Raw genomic sequence first — 27,779 nt, forward strand, 5'->3', positions numbered from 1 at the left:
TCTTCAGGTGGATGGAAGCTCGGCAGGTTTGAAGTAGCAGAACAAGAAGGGGCCATACTGAGGTTATTTAGGCCACAAGGACTTTAGGTTTCACTACGTTCCCTAGGAAGCCAGTGGACAGCTTTAGTAAAAAGGAATGATGGGATTCAATTTACCACAGACTGGAGGCTACCGAGTGTGGGCAAGACAAGGAGAAAAAGGACTGTGACTGAGATCCAGTGAGAGAGACAGAATGGTGGCTTGAACTTGGGTAAAAGCAATGGAAACAGAAGTGGAAAAATTCAAGAAACATCCCATAGGGAGGGAAAAGTAGCAAAATATGGAGGTGGATTGGGTGAAAGGCCTGACCAATGCCTAGAAAGCATGCTCAAAGGCTGGCTCTTGAAACTGAGCTGGGTGTTAGCTGCTGGAGAGGAAGAGGAAGACAGGGAAGAGTGAAGGCCTGTGCCACATTCTTGAGAATCACAAATCAACAACACTGGCTGGTAAAGACTATGAGGGCTTTAACTTCTGATGAGAGTTTTGTTCTTGTTGATCTGCTTGTTCAGTTGGGGAAATATCCTATCAGATTCATTTCTAGTTTCTAATCAATTTGAAGAATTCAAGATTAAGAAAGATTTGGGGCAAAGATTTGGAAATTATGTTTAGATGATGAAACCAAGACATCCAGGTAGGGCATGAAGCAAATGGAATCCACGTTTAAACTTTGGGAGACTTCTGCTTTTGAGGAACACACAGAAAGAAAAATGAGAGAGAAGCTGGGATACATGCAGCCATCATAAAGTGTGATATAAAAGCAAAACTCTAGTTATCTGATAATTACAGAGCATTTTTATGTGTCAATTTCTATCCTAAGGTGTTCATACATACTGAGACTATTTACTGTGATCTTGTGAGGTGGGTTCTATTGTCAACCTTACTTATAAACATGGAGACTGAGGCATAGGTAGTTAATTTGCCCAAGGTCACTGACCTAGGAAATAGTAGAAATTGTAAATACTATTGCTGTGGAACAATCTCTAAATTCTGTAAATATGTATTATTCTCACTGGTTAATAAAGACCCAAATGGCCTATACCTGAGCTGGAGAGATTGGGCAGGCGAGTCAGACTAGAAGGATTCTGGGAAGAAGAACAGTGGAGTCAGAGGAGTCACCAGGAGACACAGAGGGAGCAAAAGACATGCTGGAGAACAGGTAAAGCTACAAGCCATGTGACAGAATGTAGATGAATAGAAATGGGTAAATTTAAGTTGGAAGAACTAGCTAGTAACAAGCCTGAGCTATTAGCCAAGCATTTGTAATTAGTATAAGCTTCAGCATGTTTAACTGGGAGCTGCTGATGGGACAGAAAATTCTGCTTACATCCTATAAACCTCCAGGTTGAGACATTAGGATTTCATCCCCACTGTCCTCTCCAGACAGTCAGCAACACGACCCTACACGCAGCTTCTGATGAATCATCCCAGCCTCTGGATTTCACGATAAATTTGACTAGGGAAATAAGGGAATGAAGAAGGGGCAGACACACATGCAGATAAACCTACAGGGAAGCCAGGATTGGGTGGCTGGGCTTAGGGCTTCTATTAGGCTCAGCACTGGGGAGTGGGGGAAAACTGGTCTGAGTGGGAGGTCTCTGTAAGGCTGCAGCCTCAGGATGTAGTATCACAGAAGAAGGTGGAAGCTGCAGGTGTCAGTTTTTGCACACACTTGTCAATTACTCATTAAAAAAACAAACAACAACAACAAAAAAAAAACCCACTTGTACATGGACCAGGGGGAGGCTTTGTCATTGCCTCTGAGCCTTACCAGGAGGAAGGTTCTGCCAGTTCCCATGGGTCTGAGGCCCTAATGTCCTTGACATGGCCCTGCCCAGTCAACAACACACATTCATTCAGGACCTAACCCACTCTTCACACATTCACTCAAGGCTTCCTCAGTTCCCTATCTCCACTTCCGCACATTTAGTACATATTAACTCATCCCACCCTATTCAAAACAGAATATTTGAAATAAATAAATAGGGAAATATTACCTATAGAAGGTCTCATTATACCCTTGCTGTTGCAGAAATACTGGGGTTGGCATTTTGCATTAAACAAGACCATCAAACCACCTGGAAAACACGCTAACTTTAAAAAATATAAACCATAATCCTTACAAAAGAATTTTACACACACACACACACACACACACACACACACACACACACACACACACAAAGTCCCTCTGCCTAGGGTTTCAGTTAACTGGAGTCTAATCTTCTCATTCAACCTAATCTGAAAATATTAACTGTAAAATTCCAGAAATAAACAACTCATACAATTTAAATAACTTATTGTAGAATATTACAATTATTCTATTTATTATTAGTTGTTATCACTTATGGTGCCTAATTTATAGATTAAACACTCACAGGAATGTGTGTTTCTAAAATAGTGTATGCCAGGTTTGGGACTGTGGCTCTGGGCAGCCACTGGCATCTTGGAATGTTTTCTCACATTGGGGAGAGGATGACTGTTTATACATAAAGATATTTGTGGAAAATTTCAGGTTACAGTTACCATAGGCACTTGAAACCAAAGAAATTAAAGTAGGTAAGGAGGGGACTACTGAAGAAATAGATAGACAAACATATTAGTATGTTCTAGTAAAGTAAAAGCAGAATGATAATGAGCAATAATTTTGCTATCCTGAAACAGAAGGGACCATTTGTGTGGTCAGAACTAAGGGGTGCTCTGGGCACATAGTAACTACTAAATACCTTAGGATGAATGCATAGAACCAACTCCTAAAACAAGAATAATCTGGCCTAAATTTTAAATAGTGCCAAGTCTTGGAAATCTTTCTGTAAAAATAATATCTACCCTGAAAAATAGATCAAACCTGAAAATTTAAGAAAAATGCAACTAGTAGAAGATTCAATATACTTTTAAACATATATATGTATATAATATATATAGTGTTATTATCCACATTTAAAATATAATCAGCTTAATTTCAACCTTTTTGATGTTCAATAAATCTAATATCATTTCTGATCTTTAGTTTCTTGCTATTCCACTAATGAAATGTTGATCTTTTTTCCAAAAATCCTAATGTTCAACACTTTTATTTTCTTTACAATTAGGGATTTTTAATGAAATGCTCTACTAGATAAAATAATTATACATATAAAAAGATTTAAAATGTCAATTGATAAATATTGGCATCTCATTAGTAAGTACTAAATAAGGAATGGACCAGGCAGACACTGATGTTTCTTCCCAAACTTCCTGTCACCACTGTCTTTACATTCTCTCACCGTTTTGGGTGTTTCACCTTAACTCAGGGGAAATGCTTGTGCCCACATAACAAAGCTGGAGTTCACACTGGACACCTGTCCACAGCCCAGGACATGACACCTGTGGGCTCTACCATTTAACAAGTGTAAGAAGACAATGAGCAGACATCATCACAGAAACTCATCCTCATCCACACATTGCCCAAGAGCATGACATTTTATGCTTATAAACTAACATTTTCTCACAGTCTCTTCCAGTGGTGGCCAGGACAATACACTGTTAATGTGAAGCATTTGCTCAGCCAGCTCTGCTGGACCTAGTTCCTGTGTGAGTTAGGTGGGAGCAATCGCCATTCCCTTCTCTGTAGATTCAGCAATGCAGCTGGCTTTTCTATCCCAGCAATGCTGGCAAATGTGACCATGAAATGTCAATCATCATCCAAACCCAAAAGAAGGACTTAAGGTAATTTCAAACGTCAGTCACTATTACATTATACTAAAAGAGCAAAAGCATGGAAGTACTCCACGTAGACCCAAAGCAGAGTAACACGTTTTAAGGAAGACAGTAGGTTGTGAATTTTATCCTAGACTGTAAAAACTATAATGTTAGGACTGAAAGAAAGGGGAGTAGTATTAACTACTGAAATGAGAGTAACAGTCTATGAACTAGAGAGTAAGACTGAATTCCCCGCTATTCCTTGTGCATAGTGAACTGACATGTAGTATGTTCAGGCCAGGGGAGGGTTTGCCTATCAGCAAGTTTCAGGATACACAAAGATGCAAATGACGCCTTTATCTGGGGCTTTAAAAACATATTCTCAGCTTTATACTGAAATCCGTGTAACTTAAAAAAAAAACTATTAAATTTTATGTATAAACATAATAACAGAGGCTTACCTCAAGCATTCAACATCATATTGAGGCTTTTCTTTGACTTTTATTTTTTCCGCCTCTAGGTATTTGGTGGTATAAATGGCTTCAGTCTCTTCATCTTTAAGAACTAAACAATTAAGAAAATTTCTATAATCATTTAATAATTGAACAAAGAAGTTATCTTTAGTCATTCATGAAAAACTCTTCTTTTTGTGTTGTATATCAAATATACATAAAAATGATATTTATTTTCTAATTTAACATAGCAATTAAAGGCACAAAAGATCTTCACAGAATTTGGACCTAAGAAATATGAGCTCTTGCCAGGTCTGGTGGTGCAGGCCTGTAATCCCAGCTTTTCAATAGGCTAAGGCAGGAGTGTTGCAAGTTCAAGACCAGGATGGGCAACTTAAGTCCTTTCTTGAAACAAAAAATAGTAAAGAGTCAAAGTACAGCTCAATGCAGAAAGCCTGTGTAGCCTGTGTCAGGCCCCAGACTCAATCCCCACAGCTGGGAAAAAAAAAAAAAAAAAAAAAAAAAAAGACAAAAAGCAGCTGTAACAGTAACCAATTCAGTTGTGTGCGCTATCCATTATTTCTGTAAAACAGCAGAAGCACCAACCTCCAGGATAATGTGTCTTTACATACCAGCCCAACACAGTCATATGCAGAACAATGTATTTACTAGCAGGACAAACGGACTCATGAAGCTCACACCTTTAAGCTCTTTCTGGAGAATAAATAGTTCTTTCAACAGTTGACTTTTTTGTTTTTGAAGTTCCTGTAACTGGGCACTGTTACATTCCATTGACTTCATTTCTAGAAACAAATACATTTATCACCAAAAAGTTACCCAGGAATAAATTTAATCAGAGAGGTTAACAATCCGTATACTGGAAACTATTATTGGTGAGAGACAATGAAGACACAACTAAACAGAAAAACCCCATTCATGAAGAATCAATACTTTCAAACTATCCAAATTTCCCAGAGCAGTATACATGTGCAGGGCCATCCCCATAAAATCTCTAACAGCATTATTCACAGAAATAGAAAAGATAAAACTGAAAATATAGAGAAATAAATAGAAGAATGCATTTAGGCTTTGGTGTATTTAAATATGACATCAATTATTAACCCTTTGTCATCCAATAAAAATCTAGGCAGCATATGGTCAACTTAAAGTCCCAATTGGATTCCGTGGATCACTTAAGGAACTGTCTTTAGTAAACTAACCAGCATGCATCAATCACTAGTATGATAGGTTAGTTGGGCTAACAAAAGGGGATGCAGAAATACTCCACTACTACCAAAAGAAAGAAAAACTTCACAACTTCCCAAGATAACAAGGAAGCCACACACTGTAACTCAACCTTACTCAGGATGACCTCCACACAAGCCAGGACATGACTACAGTTTTCCCAATGCCACTCGAGTTTCTCATACCTAAAAGCCTCTACCTACACCTTTAATTTTCCCAAATGACACCAACTGTCCTTAAGACTTGTCTCCTGGTTTTTTAAGTATTTTACTCTTCTGTCATTGATTTTGGGACTCCAATCACATATTCTTCTCTGAGTTTTTTAAAGTCTTAATTCCCCTCTATGTTTCTGCACTCTCTGGTTGGCTGTTAATACCTTCTAGGTAATTATCATCAGATACTGTGCTCTTGAAACCCTAGCGCTCTTTTTGTTTTCATAAACCATCTTTATTGAAACACAACTCGACTATGGTATAATTAACCCCTTAAAGTACACAATTCAGCAGTCTTCAGAATATTAACAGGCCCCACATCTGCCATCATTACTTTGGACCACTCCACTTCTGTTAGCACACATTGCTTCGTTTCCCCAGATCCTCCTCCTCCTAGGCGACTACTGTTGCACTTTCTGTTTGTATGGATTTGCCTATTCTGTCAATGAACCAAAGAAGAATCACAATATGCTCAATTTTGTGTCTGGACTATTTTACACAATGCAATAATTTTAAGGTCTATGTTGTACCATGTAGCTGTGTGTTGCAGAATATTTGTACACTGTGTGAAGATGTGTTGCTGTGAAGCTAAATGGCCAATAGCTAGGCAGGAGGTATATGCAGGACTTCCAGGCAGAGAGAGAGGAAGTCTAAGGGATGAATCTAGGCTCGCAGGAGATACAAGGAGATGCAGAACAAGCATGATGTGCAGAAAGAGAGGTAAAAGCCACCACATGGCAGAACATGGATTAATATAAATGGGTTAAGTTAAAAACAAGCCTAAGCTAAGGCCAAGCTTTCATAATTATAATAAGTTTCCATGTCATTATTTGGGAGGGACAGAGATAGACTCATTATATTTGGCATTCCAAAGTGAGGCACAACCACCTGAACAGAGAAGTTACACAAGCCGGCCCTGCCAATAGCTGCCTGGGCCTCTCCAAGAGCCCAGAGCCGAGTCCAACAACTTCCCAGAGCTGGGGCAGTAAAGCCACCAGCATGAAACTAGGCTCTTGGTGAACCGAGGGGTGGGGGAAGCCAGCCACTAGAGCCACACGGAAAGAGGGCCTAACCATAGCCTTACAATTTAAAATTTCTCTTGTGAAGTTAGAGAATGCTACAGGTGCTTAGTAAAGCCAGGTACACACACACACAGGCACACACACACACACAGGCACACACACACACACACACACACACACGCACGCACGCACGCACGCACGCACGCACGCACGCAAGCACACACACTAAAAAGATAGTATACTTAAAAAGGTGCTTAGGTGCTTAAGAAAGAAATGAAAATGAACTATGAACCAAAGGCTGGATCATAGTTCCAGGGGCCCCCAGCTGGATCAGGCCCTCTGAATAGGTGAGACAGTTGATTGGCTTGATCAGTTTGGGAGGCAACTAGGCAGTGGGACCAAGTCCTGTGCTTATTGCATGAGTTGGCTGTTTGAAACCTGGAGCTTATGCAGGGCCACTTGGCTCAGTCTGGGAGGAAGGGACTGGACCTGCCTGGACTGAGTCTACCAGGTTGATCGCAGTCCTCGGGGGAGGATTTGCCTTGGGGGAGGTGGGAATGGGGGGTGGGCCGGGGATAAGGGGAGGGGGTGGGAGTGGGGAGAATAGGGGAACCCGTGGCTGATATGTAGAACTGAATGGTATTGTAAAATAAAATGAAATAAATTTTAAAAAAAGAAAGAAATGAAAATAGGTATAGACAATCATAGAAAAAATAGTTTGAAAATAATAAAGTCTTTAAAAAAGACTAAAGTAATATAAAAATAAGCCACTGTAAAGATGAAAAATATTGTAACACAGAGTTTGGACCTTATATGGTGCTTCATTAATTTTGAATTTTTTGAGTACTAATGAACAAGAAAAACAGCTGCTGAGAGACATTGGATTATGGAAACTGCTATATTATACCAACCTATATATTTTAAGAATGTCTTAACTTCAAACTGGAAATCAGAAAATATGTTGTGTTATGGGAGAGGTTATGCCTTTGTTTCCATAGGAAACAAAAAGTTATGGTTCATTTCAAAATTAATAAAGATCAGATCTGATCGGGGGAGACCTCTGAGGATCTTAGCTGTAGATATAAGGGGAAAAGCCAAGAAAGACTATAGGACAGGTGCCATATATGCTGATTGCTCTACATGGGAACAGCTCTGAGACGAGATGAGACATGATAAATCTTGTTGGCTACAGAGTCCTCATGACTTACTATTACATGCAATCCTTTCATATGGATGGATAGAGATTAATATTACAGTTTGGTTATGCAGTTCAAACAGACTTATAAAGTTGACAGATGCCTTTTATCTGCTCAAACATAGAGCAGAGAATCATCTTTAACTGACTTGTGCACACCACACATTCCATACTTGTGTTAATGCAGATATATATGTTACCTTTAAAATTTTGTATGTTTTCAGAAAGATAAAAAGACCAAACACCAGTGAAAACAAGTAACCCAGGTGATCCAACCTCTCAGAATGCCTCTGTTGCAGGTTCTTCAAAATTCTGCATCCAGAACAACTTCAAAGTTGCTGGCTGAGATGGTCCAGCTTCACAGACTATCTAACCAAGACCAGACAAGCTCTACACTTTCCCATCACACAGACACTAAACAAAACAATAAAGCTAGCACACCTAGGATTTGACCTTCATCCCAATTTTCTCAGGGTCCCCTAAAGATGTCATCACCCCCAGACAAAAGGAATGCAGTGTAGGGAACACGACACCCACATTCCCAAGAGGTGAGGTGGGTGGTTTTTGGTCATTCAATGGCTTATAGATGTTTATCATCATTGGGAGGTTGGCTGCAAGTTATTGTTGGTCCTGGTCAGGAAAAAAAAATGAACAATGAAGATCAGATTCAGGGATATCTTTCTGAAGAGAAAAGGGGGAGGGGGAATATAGTATAGAAATATTTGGATAAAAAGGTAGATTGTTGAGTCTACTTTTGAACTAAAAAACAACTACTAGTCTCAAATATTTTACATTGGTATGGATTTTTGTATAATGAACAAATTTAAAGTTATTTTTATTAGAAAATACTCAATATATGTTTCTACTCTTGTTTAAGATATTTTCATATATTAATACAAAATTTAAGGTTATTTTTGTTCACACACACACACATTTCTACTCTTGTTGAAGGTATTGTACCTATGCAGCTTATTTAATAATGTAATGTAAATTTCAGTCCTTGAAAGTTATTATTACAAACTACTTAGGATAACTAAGAAACACAGGCTAGTACTTAGTCATGTAACAATGAAATTTGTGGCCATGTTAGGTGTATTTTCAAGGTCAAACAGAGATATATTTTAAATAGACAGATGGTATTCAAACATTTCAGAGATTGACAGAATATGGCATTTAAGATGTTTTAATAACTTAAGGCTTTTCATGACAGTAAGACATGTCTACTCCTGGCAGTACCAATTTACTTCAAAAAAGGATGATAGGCATTGAAGAAACTCCATATGGAGTTTGCTTTCATTGTGGCAAAGCCAGTCATTTGGGAAAGAAACTGCCCTTGCCTCAACTGCTGACAGTATGCTGTCCAAATCAGAAGAGCATGACACAAAAGAAGGCAACTGTCGAACTTTTCCAAGACAAGGTAGGACAGTCCTTCAAAATTACTGCTTCACAAACCAGTCTGTCAGACACTCTAGGCCTGTAGGCCAAATACAGATGCCCAACATTACAGAGGAACCTTGGGTGACCATACAGGCAGCCCTATCTCTTTGTCATTTCTATAGTTTTGGAAGTTTCTTGCTCTGCACTTCCTGTTTACTCAAGTAATATTATAGCCTTCTCAGGTGTTTGATGGGGTTGAAGACTAGATAGTTATAGTTTTCCTTGTTACCAAATTTTAAAAAAACTTACAAAAGAGATATAAAGTTTATAAAGGTTGAGAGACATAAAAGCTTAAGTTGTTTATTTAAGAAAATGTTTTGAGGTCTAAAAAGATAAGTTTAGGTTGGTAGTACAAGTTATGATAAAAAATCATTTAGGTATAAAACTGTGGACTAAGATAGAATAGATAATATAGTACTTTCTCTGAATTTGCCAAATACATATGGACTAAATGTTGTAAATGTAATTCTTACTTGATAATTATTTTTTCCCTTTTATTTAGAGAAAAAGGGAGAAATATTTGCAGAATATCTGTACACTCTGTGAAGATGTGTTGCTGTGATTAGTCTAATAAAAAGCCAGATGGCCAAGCTAGGCAGGAGGTAGAGGTGGGACATCTGGGCAGAGAGAAAGGAAGTCAGAGGGATAAATCTAGGCTTGTAGGAGATGCGAGGAGATGCAGGACAAGTGGGATGTGCAGGAAGAGAGGTTAACAGCCATGAGCCACATGACAGAACGTAGATTAATATAAATGGGTTAAGTTATAAGAGCTAGTGGGACAAGCCTAAGCTAAGGCCAAGCTTTCATAATTAGTAATAAGTCTCTGTATCATTATTTGGGAGATGGCTGGTAGGACACAGAAAGACTCATAACACCTATGTTTTATTCTTTTTTTTTTTTTTTTTTTTTTTTTTTTTTTTTTTTTTTTTTTTTTTTTACATACCATTCAGTTCTACATATCAGCATGGTCCCCTATTCTCCCCCCCCCCCCCCCCCCCCCCCCCCCCACCCCCTCCCCAGCCTCCCCAGACTTGATCAATTGTAGACTCAGTCAGGAGTCAGTCCTTCCTGACTAAGCAGTGTCTGCATAAGTTTGGTTTAACAGCAATTCATGCATGAGCACAGACTTGTACTGCTAGTGCTCCACTGATCAAGCAATAACTGTCTACTATCAGAGGCTATCCAGCTGTGAGCTCACTTTGGTTCATAGTTCTTTTTCTTCATTTGTATTTTTTTTTAATTGAGTAAACTGAATTTATTATATGCACAGTCTTAAGACCTCCATGCTATATATATTAGTTTTTTTTTTTTTGTTTTTTTTTTCTAGAATACAATATGAGTAATACCATAACTGTCTTTCTTTTGTTCCTCATCAGATGATTTTTTTAGTTCATCCTTTGTTTTTTTTTTTTTTTTTTTTTTTTTTTTTTTTTTTTTATCCATTCTTCGTGATGGATCTATTGTTTCAGGTTCTCTATACAATAGTGCTGCTAACTACGACATGTTCTTTATTATGTATCACATTCTTTTATGCAAGATGTATGCTGTTTTTCTTTTAGATATACCTTGTTTCATTCACAGTTGACAGTTGCTTACACTTTTCTATGATTGTTTTTTTTGTACAAGTTTTATGTTCCTTTTATTCTCTTAGAGCCTAGATAGTTGTTACACCATGCTTATGCTATTTTGTTGCAGTTTTGATTAGCACTTCCCTGATGTTGAGTTTGATTTGGCCATTCCTCTATCTTTTGGTGTATGTCTACATAAATACTTTGTCCATTTAAAATTGGGTTATCTTTCCAGTATTTGTAAGAGTTGTCATATTCTGGCTACCACTCTTATCAGATGTATGATTTGTAAATAGTTTCTCCAATTAGTGGGTCTTTTCCCATTGTAGATAACATCCTTTAAAGAAGTCTAAATTATCTATACTTTGTATGCATATCACAATAATGCCTCTACTCAAGGTATTCTGTTTTAAGTGCTCTTTCTCTCTGGTTCTCAAGTTTAGGATTTTGGTCCATCATAAGTGACTTTTTGTACAGTATCAGAGCTGCCCAGTATTAATACTGGCAGAAACTATTCTTTCTCAATGAATTATGTTGACATTATAATCACAAATCAGCTAACCATAAAAGAAATTACTTCTTGAATTTAATTAAATTTAATAGATCTACATGACCATCTCTTACCAATGCCACATTATCTTTATTACTTCTTCAGAAGTTTATAATTGGGAAGTTTGAATCTTTTCTCATCAATATCAGTGTCAGTTTGCTGATTATTTCTCAGGTATCAAGCTAATTTTGATACATTGAATACATTCCTAAGTATTTTAGTTTTTCAACATTATTATAATAGATTTTTCTTTTAAATTTTTAAAAAATTATTTATTGTGTATGTGAGTACTGACATGAATGTGTGTGTGGTGTGTGCCTGCAGAGATCAGAGGAGGCTAGCTGATCCCTGAAACTGGAGTTACAGATGGCTGTGAACCACCTGTGGGTGCTGGGGACAACCTGAATCCTCTACAGGAGCAATAAGTGTCTTAAGCACTGGGCCATCACTCCAGCCCTATAAGTAGCATTGTCTTAAATGCACTCGAAATGACTCAGTCTTGCATGCTGCACTTACACCCTGCAGCTCTGCTGAGCTTGCTGGCTCCAGGAGCTTTCCCTGGCTTCCTTGGGATCCATAGAGAGGATAGATTGCCAGTGGAGGAACTACCTCAGAGAAACAGTCTTGGAGAGGACAGGTTTCTTCTGGCTCTCAGCTTTAGAGGTTTTAGTCCAAAGCCTTCCAGCTCTACTTCTCTTGGGCCCACCATGGAACAGAATATTGAGGTGGGGGGTAACATGGTAGAACTTCCTCATGGAAGCCAGAAAGTAGATAGGAAAAAATACATCCCCACACGGTCTACTTCCTCCAACTAGATCCTAACTCCCACTAGCCCAACCAGCTATGACTTCATGATCTCTTAGTACATCAGAAGCTGGGGACCAGGCCTTCAACACATTTCACACTTGAACCGTAACACAAGCTCTTTCCATTTTTAACTTCTTTCTGTCTCATTTGCACGCCTTCTATCTGCTTTCTTACTTGACTCCCTGGCTAAAATCACCAGTACTGTGTTAAGGGGTCATGACTAGTGTGGCACACTTACTTTGTTCTTAGTGGGAAACGTTTCTTCTCTTACCATTAAGAATAACATCTGCTTTGTGTTTTTCATAAATACCCGTTAGGTTGAGGAAAGTCCCTTTCTAGCTTTAGTTGACTAGATGTTTTATCTGTAAAGGGCACTGGATCTCGCCAATTATTTTTCTACATTTGCTTATTTTTCAATACTGTCCATTTAGCTCCCCATTATACTCATGTCCCTGACTACTCTTACATGTATTGAGACAGTTTTCGTTTTTTTCTTCTAATTGCATCATCTCTGTCATTTCTGTTTACATGTTTGCTGATTCAATGGCCTGCTGTAAGTTATAACCCTCGCTTGATAACATGTCTAGCGGTTTTCATACTGCACATCACACATTTTGTTTGCAATATCATTGAATGCTTGAGTTTTGCTTTTTTTTTTTTTTAAAGATTTATTTATTTATTATGTATACAGTATTCTGCATGTGTCCCTGCAGGCCAGAAGAGGGCACCAGATCTCATTACAAGTGGTTGAGCCACCATGTGGTTGCTGGAAATTGAACTCAGGACCTCTGGAAGAGCAGTTGGTGCTCTTAACCACTGAGCCATCTCTCCAGCCCGAGTTTTGCTTTCTTCTTCTAAGGCTTGCTGATGTTTATATTAATGGAAAGGTAAAGTGCTTTTGGGTCAGAGTCAGGCACTGTTTATAATATTTTTATAGGGTGAGTCTATGAGAACATTTAGTCTTAGTCTATTTTTAGTGTTTCTTTCAAATTTATTTTATATTCATTGTGTAAAAGTCTTTGCATTCGTGTGTATATGTGCACTATACATGTTCCTGGTGCTTCCCATAGTCAAAATAGGGCACTGAATCTTCTGGAACTGGAGTTATAGATGATCATGAGCCACCATGTAGGAATTGGGAACTAAGCTAAGTCCTCTGCAACAACAACAAGGGCTCTTAACCACTGAGCCATCACTCCAGCCCTCACCCTAGGTTAACTCAATCTAACTTTATCAAGTAGGGCTTCCTATTTAATAGAAATTTTCTATTGTGACTCGTGGCATATCAACACCTCCTTATTCCATGTCACTGCTCAAAACTGCTGACTTTACCATTTCCTGGAACAACTTCTGTCCTTCTTGGAAGGTTTCCTCCATGTAAGGACCAGTTAAAAATCCTTCACATGAGTACAGGTTAAAATTTGCTCTCGATTTCAGTGTAAATTTCTTCTCTTCATGGACCTGTCCTGTAAGTTCTAGCCTCATTGGCCTCCTTGAGCGCCAATCTTCACATCTTCAAGCCAACCAACCACTTTGCATTGCATAAGTTCTTCCACCCTGTGCAACTAAAAACTGCATCCTTACTGAAAGCAGAGCAAAAACGAGGCTGTGCTAACATGTTTCTTCTCTCCACTGGATCACAACCCTGAATCATTTCTTGTTCTGAATATCTAAAGTCATGTTTTCACATTTTTTCCAGTCATCCAGTTGTTTGTGGTAGGAGGGAATTCACGAGTGGAAGCCATCCACACAGCCTTCTTATCACCCTCTCACCGATCTCTCTTCTATACCACATTGCAAGCTCCTGAAAACATGATCTGGGTTTTGGCCATCTTTAAACTTCAGTTCTTATTTCTGGCATGGTATATGCAGAGCACATAATAGGTCCACAAGAAAGCATGTGGAACTTAATTTAATGGATCATATAATTGCCTTTAACTATTTGTTTCTAGCCAAGATAGATGGCTCAGAGGTTAAGAACATTTGTTCTTCCAGAGGACCTAGGTTTGGTTCCCAGCATCCACATGGCAGCTCATGACCATCTGCAACTCCAGTTCCAGGGATCTGACTTCTGACTCTTCTGGCTCCTGAGCACATGTGGTGCACAGACACTTAGGCATAAACACACAAAATAAAAGAACTATATTTTTAAAATAATTGTTTCTGTTCATTAAATAAGTAAAATTTCTATGAAAAGAAAATCAACAACCTCACTCTGCTCCTTTCATAAATGGGAGGAAAAAAGAAAGATGCTAATGGTTAAATAATGACTCCAGGACCCACATGACCCTGAAGACAGAGGAAAGATACGGCATCGTACTCAGGATTACCAAACAAAACAGCTTATAACACTTGGCAAGAATCATGGAGAAATTTTGGACTGAAGTATTCCTGAGACAGAGGATGTGTTGTTTTCAGTCCCCAATCTCTAGGCTAAATAATTTAAAGATTTATATATTTATTTTGTTTCCAGCAAAAAATTAGGTGTGAGGAAATATACACAACAAGGCACACAGAAAGAAAGATCTGGTGCAATGCAGGGGCCTTGGGAGACTGAAACCCAGTCTCACCTTGATTGACACAGGTTTTAAGGGTCGTTGCGGGGGGTAGTCAGGGGTCGTCTTCCTCTTCCCTTCATTTAGGATTAGTCAGTTTGAACACAGACAGGTGGCTGATAGGCCCACAGTTTTCGGGTAAGCATGCCCTGGTGTGGCCTCAAACATACTCAACAGGCCCCCAGCGGGGGAGCTCCACTGACAGGGACAAACCTGCTAGGCTTCAGTCTCAGGCCAGAAGGGTGAAGAAAAACGGCCCACCTCCACAGCTCACCTCTTTATATCTAGCCATGGCTCCTCTCTCTTGAAGACTGATTCTTAAAGGACAAAGAAAACAAATGTACTGCCTTCCAACAAAGCTTACAAAACTGAAAGAACTGAACCTGTGTTTTAGGTAAGCTGTCCTCTCCTTTTTCTGCTGCCTCCTTTTTAATTTTACATTTTAATTTACAGATTTACTGGGGTACAACTGATAGAGTAATCACTTTTAGTTTCTTCCACAGCCTCAAAGTCCAAGGCTTCCATCAATAGTTATATTGTTTTTGTTTTGTTGTTGTTGTTGTTGGGTTTTTTTGTGTGTGGGTGTGTGTGTGTGGGGGGGGTGTTGTGGTTAAGATTTTGAAATAGGGTCTCACTATGTAGCATTGGCTAGCCTGAAACTTGCTGTGTAGACCAAGTTGGTTTCAAGCTCACAAAGTTCTGCCTGCCTCTTTCTACTGAGTACTGGAATTAAAAGTGTATACCACCAAGCCAGGCTAATAACTAGGTTTTAAGGCTATAAATATTAAACCAAACTAAGAGAAGCAAAATTCATCCTCATCTTTTAACAAGAGTGCTTTCCCATATACCCATTGCAAATCATTAATAGACTAATTAATAACAGATTAATTATTAGGCAAGGTCAAAATGAAATACATATCTTATTTTCTATCCAGGAAGAGCTAATTCACCAATTGAGAGAAGTGAACACAAGAAATACTTTGAGAAAAATATTATGATAATCATGGAAGTTATTATTCTGAAAGAAAATGATGAACCATCAATCTATAAATTTTCAAATGCTTAAAATAAATATACTTTCATATATATATATGTATGTATATATATATATATATATACACTCAAATATGAATTATTCCACATTCCTAATTACTCAGGCCCCAAATGCTGGCCTCAACACCTCTTTTCTATCACATGGATCAACACTGTTGATACTCTGCTGCTACAATCCGTATCTGACCGCAACATCTCTTGCCTAGATCCCTGCTGCCCTCTCCCGTTCACTCTACATCTCCTTGCTTGGGATTTTACTTCTCTTAAGAATGCTTTCAGCTATCACAATGATTTGTCTGTCAGTCCGTCCGTCCATATGTCTACCTACCTACCTATCTTATGTGTATGTGTGTGCACCATGTGTAGGCATGCATGCCCTCAGAGGCCAAAGGTGTTGGATGCCTGGAACTAGAATTACAGGTGGCTATGGTCTTCCAAGATTTGAGCAGATTCCAGAGAGGTGTTTCTAGGGACCATGCATGTGGCAGTGGAAGTAGAGAAAGGAACTATTCAACTCTGAGCAAAGAAAAGAGACACCAGAGCAGGTTTCACTTCCATTTGTCTTTGGACTTTGTCAGGGTCTGCTCTTCCATTCCTGCTTTTAATTTGTGCCACCACATCTGTTACCCTGACACTTGCCTCTCCCACCTCTTCTAGCTACCCTTGGCCGCCTCTGCTTTTATCTTCCTTTTGTCCTGTGACAGTGATGAGCCAGACAAGTGCAATGAGATTTGAATATTCCCCATCTTTACCCTTCATGGCTGTTATTATATCCTTCTACTCAAGGGTCTCTTTTCTCTGTCAGACATCTTCCTTGTTTTACTACTATTTGTGAGTGTGCATGTACATGTGTGTGTGTGTGGGGGGGTGTCCACATGCGTGCATGTGTGTTGAGGCTAGAGAACAACCAGAGAAAGTATTATTCACAATTTTTTGTAAAATCACTATATTGTTCACAGGCACAAACATACATTAATCTCACTTATAAAGATTCCATTTTTTTTCACTTTCCAGATTTTATTTTCTGTTAATTTGACAAAAGCAGTAAATTTTAATTGTTGAGACTTTACCAGTGGGGTTGAATTCTGAAACACCAGTTTCTTTGCCTTCCCAAGATTCAAAAATTTTAAATAAGACAATGTCAAATAGAATTTATTAACATATTAGAAGACTACAAGATCATAGTAAGATTAATAACAGAACATTTGTTAATAAAATCCATCACTCTAATAAATTCGTCAGGGGCTCTCTACTGGAGGCCACACCGGTACTAGGGACCCCAGGTGAGACACTGCCCACCACCTTCTAATACCCTTACGCCCCACCCAGCAGCCCCCTATAGCACCTCCTTCCCTGGGCTCCATATTCTGGCCCATAACTACCAGCAGAAGACTCTCACTTTACCAGAAGTCATGCTGGTACTAGGAACCCAAGAGCCTGCCCAGCAGTCCCCCCGGCTCCGTATCTGGGCCCACAACCCAGCAGAAGACTCCTGCTCTACTGGAGGCCACAAAGGTATTAGGAACCCCAGAAGACACCCACTCTACTGGAGGCCATGCTGGCATTAGGAACCCCAGTGACCACATAGGTATCCAGAACCCTAGAAGTCAGGCCAGTTCACAGAACCCTAGAACCCCAGAAGCAAAGCAAGCACCCCAAACCCCAGAGGCCAAGCACACTACCAAAACACCAGCAGAGACACACTACTGGACCTGAAGACTGCTGGTCACCAGAACCACAGGCCACCTAGGCCAGAAGACCAGAGAGGAAAAAGAAAGCAAGGGTGACAACATCCAGAAAGCATCCATCCAACAAAAATAAACTCAGAAGTCAGCACCTAAATTGAAAATAACCCCAAACCCAGATCATAAAAACAGCATCAACAACACGCAGGGCAAGATGGCATCATCAGAGCCCAGCTATCCTACTACAGCAAGCCCTGGGTATTCCAACACAGTAGAAGCACAAGAAAATGACCCTAAATTCAATCTTATGAAGATGACAGAGGCCCTTAAAGAGGAAATGAACAAATCCCTTAAAGAAATCCAGGAAACACAAACAAACAGGTGAAGAAAATGAATTCAACTTTTCAAGACCTGAAAATGGAAACAGAAGCAATAAAGAAAGCACAAACTGAGGGAGTCTTGGAGATGGAAAATATAGGTAAGTGAACAGGAACTACATATGCAAGATCACCAACAGAATATAAGAGATGGAAGAGAGAATCTAAGGAATAGAAGATATGATAGAACCAGAAAATCTGGAGCACTATGAAAATACCAAACCTAAGAATGATAGGAATAGAAGAAGGAGAAGAATATAGCTCAAGGGCCCAGAATTTTTTTCCTTTTCTTTTTATTAAGAGATTTTTCTATTCATTTTACATATCAACCACGGATTCCCCTGTCCTCCCTCCTCCCACGCCCAGCCTTCACCCTCCCAACATCCCCCCATTCCCACCTTCACCAAGGCAAGGTCTCCCCTGGGGAGTCAGCAGAGCCTGGTACATTCAGTTGAGGCAGGTCCAGTCCCTTCCTCCCTGCGCTAAGGCTGAGCAAAGTGTCTCAGCCTAGGCACTAGGTTCCAAAAAGCCGGCTCATGCACTGAGGACAGCTGTTTTGCAGAAAATATTTTTAACAAAATCATAGAAGAAAACTTTCCTAGCCTAAAGAAGGAGATGCCAATAAAGGTTCACAAAGTTTACAGAAAAAATAGATTGGAAAAGAAAAGAAAGTCTGTAGCATGAGTCTTAAAGAGTCTTATTAATAAAACAAACCTGAGGCCAGTTATTGGGGTGAAGCTGGAAGATAAGAGAACCAGAATAAGCCACAGCTACCTCACCTCGCCAGATCCTCAGCTGATCCTGTTACTCCAGACTGGAAGTCTGAGTCCTCATCCAGAATGAATCTCAGCTGAAACTGCTGCTCCAAAGCCTGAAAGCTTAACCAGCCAAATGCTTCTAGTTTCTGGTCCTCACGACTTATATACCTTTCTGCTTTCTACCACCACTCCCTGGGATTAAAGGCGTGAGTCACCATGCTTGGCTATATCCTTGAACACATGGATTTCTGCCTCTGGAATGCTAGGATTAAAGGTGTGTGCTACCACTGCCTAACCTAAGTATTTAGTGGCTATTCTGTTCTCTGACTCCAGATAAGTTTATTAAGGTACACAATATTATGGGGAACACAATACCACCACAAATGTCACCCGGCCACATAATAATCAAAACACTAAAAATACAGAACAAAGAAAATATTAAAAGCTGCAAGGGGAAAAGGCCAAAAACATACAATGGCAGACTTATTAGATTACACTGACTTCTCAATCGAGACTCAAAAGGCCAGAAGGGCCTGGTAAGATGTCTTCCAGACTCTAAGAGACCATAGATGCCAGGCCAGAATACTATACCCAGAAAAACTTTCAATCACTATACATGGAGAAAATAAGATGTTCCATGACAAAGTCAAATTATAACAGCATCTAGCCACAATCTAGCCCTACAGAAGGTGCTAGAAGGAAAACTAAGGATATTAGTTAATATCCCAACCTAAGGAGGTTAACTACACCCATGAAAACACAGGAAATAAATAATCTCATACCAGCAAAATCAAAAGAAGGGACACACACACACACACACACACACACACTGCCACCACCACCACCACCACCACCACCACCAAAATAACAGGAATTAACAATCATTGGTTATTAATATTCTCAGTATTAATGGATTAAATTCACCAATAAAAATTAGTGAGCTAACATAATGGATGTGAAAACAGGATCCATCCTTTTGATGCATACAAGAAACACACTTCAACATCAAAAACAGATATTATCTCAGAGTAAAGAGTTAGAAAAAGATATTCCAAGCAAATGGACCCAAGAAGCAAGCTGGTGTAGCAATTCTAGTATCTAACAAAATAGACTTCTAACCAAAACTAATCAAAAGAGATGGGAAAAAAATACTACATACTCATCAAAGGAAAAATCAACCAAAATGGAGTCTCAATTCTGAACATCTATGCCCTAAGCACAAGGCACCCAAGTGCATAAAATAAACATTACTAGAGCTAAAGTCAGACACTGACCCTCACACATTGATAGGAGGCTTCAATATCACACTCTCACCAATGGGCAGATAATCCAGACAAAAACTAACAGATAAATACTGGAACTAACAGATGTTACGAACCAAATGGATCTAGCAGATTTCTACAAAACATTTCACACAAACACAAAAGAATATACTTTCTTCTCAGCCCTGAAAGAACATTTTCTAAAAGTGACCACATACTTGGTCACAAAGTCAGTCTCAACAGATAAAAGAAAACTGAAATTACCCCCTGCATCTTATCAGACCACCATGGGATAAAGCTGAATTTCAACAACAGCAGAAACAGCAGAAAGCCTACAAAGTCATAAAAATTGAATGACTCCCTACTAAATGACTACAGTGACAAGGAATTTAAAAAAAAAAGAAAGATATTAAAGGCTTCCTAGAACTCAATGAGAATGAAAGCACAATGAAACAAAACTTATGGGACACAATGAAAGCAGTGCTACATACAAAGTCCACAGTACTAAGTATCTTCATAAACAATTTAGAGAGATCTTATACTAGCAACAGCACACCCGAAATCTCTAGAGCAAAAAAAAAGCAAATGCACCCTAGAGAAGTAGATGGCGGGACATAATCACACTGAGGGCTGACATCAGTAAAAGAGAACAATGCAAAGAATCAATAAAACAAAGAGTTGGTTCTTTGAGAAAATCAGCAAGATAGACAAACCCTTATCCAAACTAACCAAAAGGCAGAGAGAGAATATCCAAATTAACAAAATCAGAAATGAAAAGGGGGGACATAGTAACAGACACAGAGAATCATTACATCATACTTCAAAAATCTGCACTCCACAAAATCAGAAAATTTTAAAGAAATGGACAAATTTCTTGATAGATACCAGCTACCAAAGTTAAATTAAGATGAAATAAACAATTTAAATAGACCTATAACCATCAAGGAAATAGAAATAGTCATTAAAATACTCCCACCCAAAAAAATCCCAGAGCCAGATGGTTTTAGCACAGAATTCTACCAGACTTTCAAATAAGAGCTAGTACCAATGCTCCTCAAATTATTCCACAAAATATAAACAGAAGGAATATTACCAAATTCATTTATGAGGCCAGAATGACTCTGATACCAAAACCACACTCTAACAAAGAAAGAGAATTATAGACCAGTATTCCTCATGAATATTGATGCAAAAATACTCAAATAAAATACCTGCAAAACAATTCAGGAATGTATCAAAAATATCATCCACCATGATCAAGCAGGATGCCTGAGATACAGAGATGGATCAACATATGATAAATCTGTCAATGTAATCCACCATATAAACAACTGAAAGAAAAAATGCAAAATCATCTCATTAGATGCCAAAAAAGCCTTTGACAAAAGCCAACACCTGTTCATCATAAAAATATTAGAGATATAAGGAAAAAAACAAACATAATGAAGGCAATTTACAGCATGCATACAGCCAACATCAAAGTAAATAGAGAGAAACTCAAAGAAATTCCACTAAAATCAGGAACAAGACAAGGCTATCCACTCTCTCCATATCTATTCAGTATAGGACTTGAATTTCTAGCTAGCAATAAGACAACTCAAGGAGATCAAGGGGATAGAAATTGGAAAGGAAGAAGTCAAAGTATCTTTACTTGCAGATGGTTGATAGAATACATAAGCGACCCCCAAAATTCTACCAGGGAACTCCTACAGCTGATAAACACCATTAGCAAAGTGGCAGGATACAAGATTAACTAAAAAAAAAAAAAAAAAAAACAGTAGCCATCCTATACACAATCAACGAACTGGCTGAGAAAGAAAGCAGGGAAACAACACCCTTCACAATAGCCACAAATAATAAAAAATATCTTGGAGTAACTCTAACCAAGCAAGTGAAAGACCTGTATGACAAGAACTTCAAGTCTTTGAAGAAAGAAATTGGAGAAGATATCAGAAGATGGAAAGATCTCCCATGCTCATGGATAGGTAAGATTAACATAGTAAAAATGGCAATCTTACCAAAAGCTATCTACAGATTCAATGCAATCCCCATCAAAATCCCAACACAATTCTTTACAGACCTTGAAAGAACAATACTCAACTTCATATGGAAAAACAAAAAACCCAGGACAGCCAAAACAATCCTGTACAATAAAGGAACTTCTGGAGGTATCACCATCCCTGATTTCAAGCTCTAATCCAGAACTACAGCAATAAAACCCACATGATATTTGCATAAAAAACTAACAGGCGGCCAGTCGGTGGTGGCACATGCCTTTAATCCCAGGGGGATCTCTGTGAGTTCCAGGCCAGCCTGGGCTACCAAATGAGTTCCAGGAAAGGCACAAAGCTACACAGGGAAACCTTGTCTTGAATAAACAAAAAACAAAACAACAACAACAACAAAAAACTGACAGGTGGATCAATAGATTCAAATTGAAGACCCAGAAATAAATCCACACACCTGTCGACACCTGATCTTCGACAAAGAAACCAAATTAAACCTGAAAAAAAGAAAGCATCTTCAACAACTGGTGCTGTTAAAACTGGATGTCAACATGTAGAAAAATGCAAATAGATCCCTATCTATCATCCTGCTCAATCTTCAAGTCCAAGTGATGAAAGATTCCAACATAAATACAGATACACTGAACCTGATAGAAGAGAAACTAGAAAACAGCCTTGAACACATTGGCACAGGAGACAACTTCCTGAACAGAACCAATAGTACTGACACTAAGATTGACAATTAGTAAATGGGACCTCATGAAACTGAAAAGCTTCTGTAAGGCAAAGGACATTGTCAACAGGACAAAATGACAACCTACAGAATGGGAAAAAAAAATCTTCACCAACCCCACATCTGACAGAAGACTGACTTCCAAAATATATAAAGAACTCAAGAAACTAGACATCACAAAACCAAATAATCCAATTTAAAAATGGGGTACAGATCTAAACAGAGAATTCTCAACAGAAGAATCTCAAATGGCAGAGAAACACTTAAAGAAATGTTCAGCATCCTTAGCCTCCAGGGAAATGCTAATCAAAATGACTCTGAGTTTCCATTTGAATGGCTGTTTGAATGGCTAAGATAAACAACACAAGTGACAGCCTATACTGGTAAGGATGTGGAGTAAGGGAACACTCCTCCATTGCTGGTGGAGTTCAAACTTGTGCAATCAATCTACCTCAAGACCCATCTATAGCACTCTTGGGCACATACACAAAGGATGCTTAATCATACCACAAGGACACCTGCTCAACTATGTTCACAGAAGCTTTATTTGTAACAGCCAGAACCTAGAAACAACCAAGATGTCCCTCAACTTAAGAATGGATAAAGAAATGTGTTACATTTATACAATGTTATTACTCCGCTGCTAAAAACAATGACATCATGAAATTTCTAGGCAAATGGAAGGAAAAAGAAAAAATCATCCTGACTGAGGTAACCCAGACACAGAAAAACAAATGTGTTATGCGCCCACTCATAACTGGACATTAACTATAAAGTAAACGAGGACCATGCTACAACCCACAGACCCAGAAAGGCTAGGTAACAACAAAGGATGCTTGGATCTCCCCGGAAGGGGAAATAGATTTCTTTGGTGGTCTGGGAGAGGTTGGGGATGGGAACATGAGGGATCAGGTGTGGGGAGTGCAGGGTGAGAGTACTGAAAGAGAAAATTAGAAACTGGGGCATTTGGGGGTGAGGTAGAAACCAAGAGCAAGGGAAACTCCTAACCTACAAGTATGTCCCAACTAAGACTCCTAGAAAGATGGTATTTGTAGCCTGAACTGGCCATCAACTGTAACCAGGCAAGACTTCCAGTGGAGGGAGTGGAAAATCAACCCAGCCAAATAACCTACAACCTGTCCTGCCTATGGGATGTGCTGGGGTAAGAGTGGCAGAGATTGTGGGAATGGCCAACCAATGACTGGTCCAGGTTGAGACCCCTGCCATGAGAGTGAGCCCACCCCTGACACTGTCTGGAGCACCAGGACCCAGAGGCTGGATGACCAGAGACCAAACATGACTGGCAGGGGAAAAAAGTCAATGTAATGATGCCTAACAGCATTCTGCTATACTCATAGTATGGTGCCTAGCCCAATTGTCATTAGAGAGGCTCCATCCAGCAACTGATGGAAACAGATGCAGAGCCCCACAGCCAAACATTAGGTGGAGCTTGGAGAACCCTGCAGAAGAGGGGGAGGAATGATTGTAGGAGTCAAAGGGGTCAAGGACACCATAAGAAAACCTCCAAAATCAACTCACATGGGCTCATAGGGACTGAACCAACAACCAGGGAGCCTGCATGGAACTGGCGTAGGCCCTCTGCATGTATGGGACAGTTGTGTAGCTTGGTCTTCTTATGGGACTCCTAACAGTGGGAGCAGGGACTACCTCTAACTCTTCTGCTTGCTTTTGGCACCCTACTCCTCATACTAGGTTACCCTGTCCAGCCTTAATAGGAGGGGAAGTGTTTAGTCTTACTGCAATTTGACATGCCATGTTTTGTTGATAACCATGGGAGGCCTGCTCTTTTCTGAATAGAAAGGGGAGAGGAGTTGATGAGGGAAGCTGCAGAGGGGAGGTGGGAAGAGGAACTGGGAAGAGAGGAGGAAGAGGAAACTATGATCAGGGCAAATGAATGAATGAATGAATGAATGAATGAATGAGAGGAGGAAATACATGATCATTAAAGAAAGGGAAGCTGACTAGAAAGGGGGGCCATGGAAGGAGAGAGAGAGAGAGAGAGAGAGAGAGAGAGAGAGAGAGAGAGAGAGCGCGCGCAAATATCTTCAGTCTGACATGATTAGTAATAAAGCTCTAGAAGAAAGAAGGGACATTATCTAATGTCGTTCCTGGTATTCATTAGCATTCTTAAAAGCATCCACCAATAAAACTACATTTTAAAGATGGAATGGATATTGGAAAACCAAGAGAGTTATCACTAGGTGTAGCATACACAGTTATACACTGGAAACAACAAAATCAAGCTGATGTTAGGAAATCTGAATGTAAAAGAAGGTACTTTACCTGTAGACAGACCATAATCATGAGAAAACTCAATGGGGAAACCCACTTAAAATATAGTGATACTTAGAGAAATAGTAAAAGCAAAGGTCAAGACAATTGAAATACTTTTCATGTTTTTTTCTCTGCGTGTATGTGTGTATGTGCAGGTACATGCACACTGTGCCATGTACATGGTAGTCAAAAGACATCTTGTAAGAGTTGGTTCCATAGGTCCCAGAGATCAGAGTCAGGACCTCAGATTTGGTAACAAGCACCTTAAGCGGCTGAGCCATCTGCTGCCCATGTTTAGTTTTCTGACAGGAAGACTCGAGATTAGGAAGACATCAGTTCTTCCCAAGTTCCTGCTGGACTAGAGCCTCCGGGGCCGGGAACAGGTGTGTTTTGACAGTCCCTGTTTCTCGGTGTGTTCAAGTCCTGTCATTTCCTAAACAGCTCCTTCACTCCCTCTCTTTGGGAATTGCTTTAATTCATTATCTTATCACAGATTCCAATAACATGCATTCAGATATTCCTGAGATGACACCCTCTACCCCTCTCTGCCCTTAAATCCTACTATACAGGGTTGATGAGAAAATGCAGGTCACAGCAGCAGCTCTAACTTATCACATGGCTTATACATTTGTTTCTTACACCTTTAAATTTCATATTCCTGGGACCTAGAACAGTGCCTAACAGTTACATGACATAGGAAACAGCCGTTCATGTCAGATAGATGATCAAGCACTCAGTTCACAATGTATTTCTGAATATTTTGAAATTTATATTCACCATGGCAGCACACATTCACTAAATAAGAGTTAACTGTGTAATAATGGAATTTATCTTAATACAGAAAATACATTCATTCAAAATGACTCACTGTAACTGCGCATGGTGGTGCATGTCTGCAAACCTCCACACTTAGAGAACTGGGACAGAAGGATCACACCAAGACTGAGGCCAGCCTGAAACACACATTAAGTTCCAAGGCAGTTTGTGCTACATAGTGAGACCCTGTCTCAAAAACAAACAAGCGAACAAGCAAACAGCACTGTACATTCATTAACAACAAACAATTGAAGTGCCCGTGTCCGTACCTCCTCTCAAAACATTTGCCTGCTTTTCCAAGTCAGCAGTTTCCATCTTGATATTTTCTTTCATCAGAATATCTCTTTTCTTGGTTATCTCATACTCATCATTGAAGTCTGTAATTTCCTTAATAAATTTTTCCTCTTCCTCTGTTGCTTTTTTCTTTGTGGCCTCCTGAAAAGCAGAAATGAGTGACCAAATACACATACTGGTTACAAATTCTTCACTGACTTAAATGCAACAATTTGGAGTTACCAGCCAAAGTAACCTCAGCTCTGTTCCCTGCATCACCACAAACCTGCTGGGCTGACCACCAAAGTGTGTTTAAAGATGGAGGCAGTCATACAACAATTTCCATGTGGAAGTTTTATCCTTACACATCTGGGAGAATTAGTGAAGTAGAAATTCTGACATTTCCCATTATGGTTGTGTCTGTGAATTTACTTTAGAATCATATGTGCTACTTTGTCAATATAATGTACAATTAGGTGGAGGAGTAATAGTGAATGTGAGAATTACAACCTTTACTCAAAGGAACAATGGCTGCTTTATATGGAAAAACAAACTGATTATCTGAAGGCAAATTATGCAATCATTTCAAAGTTAGTTCTAAATAAGCTTTTATGTTGTGAATCAAATATCCACAGGGCATGAAAATATGAATTCAAACCTTTGGACAGTGCAGAAGTCTAATTTCCTGACAGCACTAGAAACATAATTCTTCTGTATTATTATTTTTTTGGCTGGCATGCCAACTCTGTGGAATCACTTTTAGAAGCTGGTCATGTCATGAGCTGTATTTTTTTATTGTTACTTATATCTCATGTACTTTTTCCGTTTATTTATTTACTCATTGTGTGTGTGTGAGTGTGGGTATGCACACGCCACGGCATACATGTGAAGGTCAGAGGACAACTCGCAGGAGTCAGTTCTCCCCTTCCGCCATGTTGGTTCCGGGGACTGAAAGGTCATCAGACTTGGTGGAAAGCGTCTTCACCCACTCAGCCCTCTTGCTGGCCCAAATGTATTTCTTTGAAATGTCAACTTATGACTTATGACTAGTCACGTCTCCAAACTGGTCTATACTCATAACTACCACTCAGCTTGCTGGCTTTGACTTAAGATAAAAAGACAAACAATACATTTTCACCCATGCCCATAAGTATGCCTAAAAGTATAAGCCTCTCTGTTTTTCAGGAGCATTAGGACTAGGTCTCAACACTACTGTGAATCAAAGCAGTAGCCTTCTTTCTCTTAGGCTCATTAGAACTGCAAATAATTCCTGTGTCATATCCTTGCCAGCACAACTCTTTCAAACTGTATTACTCTCCCGGTCAGATTTAAACAGCCCTTAGTATTTTTTATTTGAACAGTACTGTCAGCTGATATGCGTACAGATAATTTTCTCAAAGTAAAGCTGTGTATATTTAAATGCCTTTGACATGGTTACTGACTTCGATGTTTCTAGGTGGCTAGAGACTTACGAAGGCTTGGAGCAGTGTATCCCTTTGGTTCATAATTTCACTGCACTGTCTCTCTAAGGCATTTTCATGGGTTTTCAAAAGCTCTAAAAGGAATGTTTTTTCAGAAAACTGCTGAACCTTCAAAGGAAAAATACAGAAATCAGAATGAAACAAATGAATACATGTTTTAGGGGCTCAGTTAATTGAACAGATATGTAATTGTATATATAAGACTTTTTCTGTAAAACCTTCAGACACAATATTAAATTTACATTCAATGTCTTCCTGTATGCAGTGTTAAAAGTGACTC

At 39.2% G+C, this 27,779-nt stretch overlaps 1 protein-coding gene across 2 annotated transcripts in view; it reads right to left on the reverse strand.

The window, feature by feature from the left end:
- Ccdc172 (coiled-coil domain containing 172) overlaps positions 1-27,779 on the reverse strand; it is a 55,613-nt gene that overhangs the window by 12,304 nt on the left and 15,530 nt on the right. Inside the window, exons 3-6 of one of the 2 annotated variants that reach the window (XM_037205764.1) lie at positions 27,491-27,607; positions 26,015-26,180; positions 4,871-4,972; positions 4,179-4,281 (exon numbers count right to left, since the gene is read on the reverse strand). In XM_037205764.1, coding sequence (XP_037061659.1) covers positions 4,179-4,281; positions 4,871-4,972; positions 26,015-26,180; positions 27,491-27,607 — 488 coding nt within the window. The remainder of the gene's footprint in view (positions 1-4,178; positions 4,282-4,870; positions 4,973-26,014; positions 26,181-27,490; positions 27,608-27,779) is intronic. The other variant, XM_037205765.1, reaches the window with a different exon arrangement.

Source organism: Peromyscus leucopus, chromosome 1 (assembly GCF_004664715.2).
Source record: "Peromyscus leucopus breed LL Stock chromosome 1, UCI_PerLeu_2.1, whole genome shotgun sequence".
In the NCBI taxonomy this organism is placed as follows: Eukaryota; Metazoa; Chordata; class Mammalia; order Rodentia; family Cricetidae; genus Peromyscus; species Peromyscus leucopus.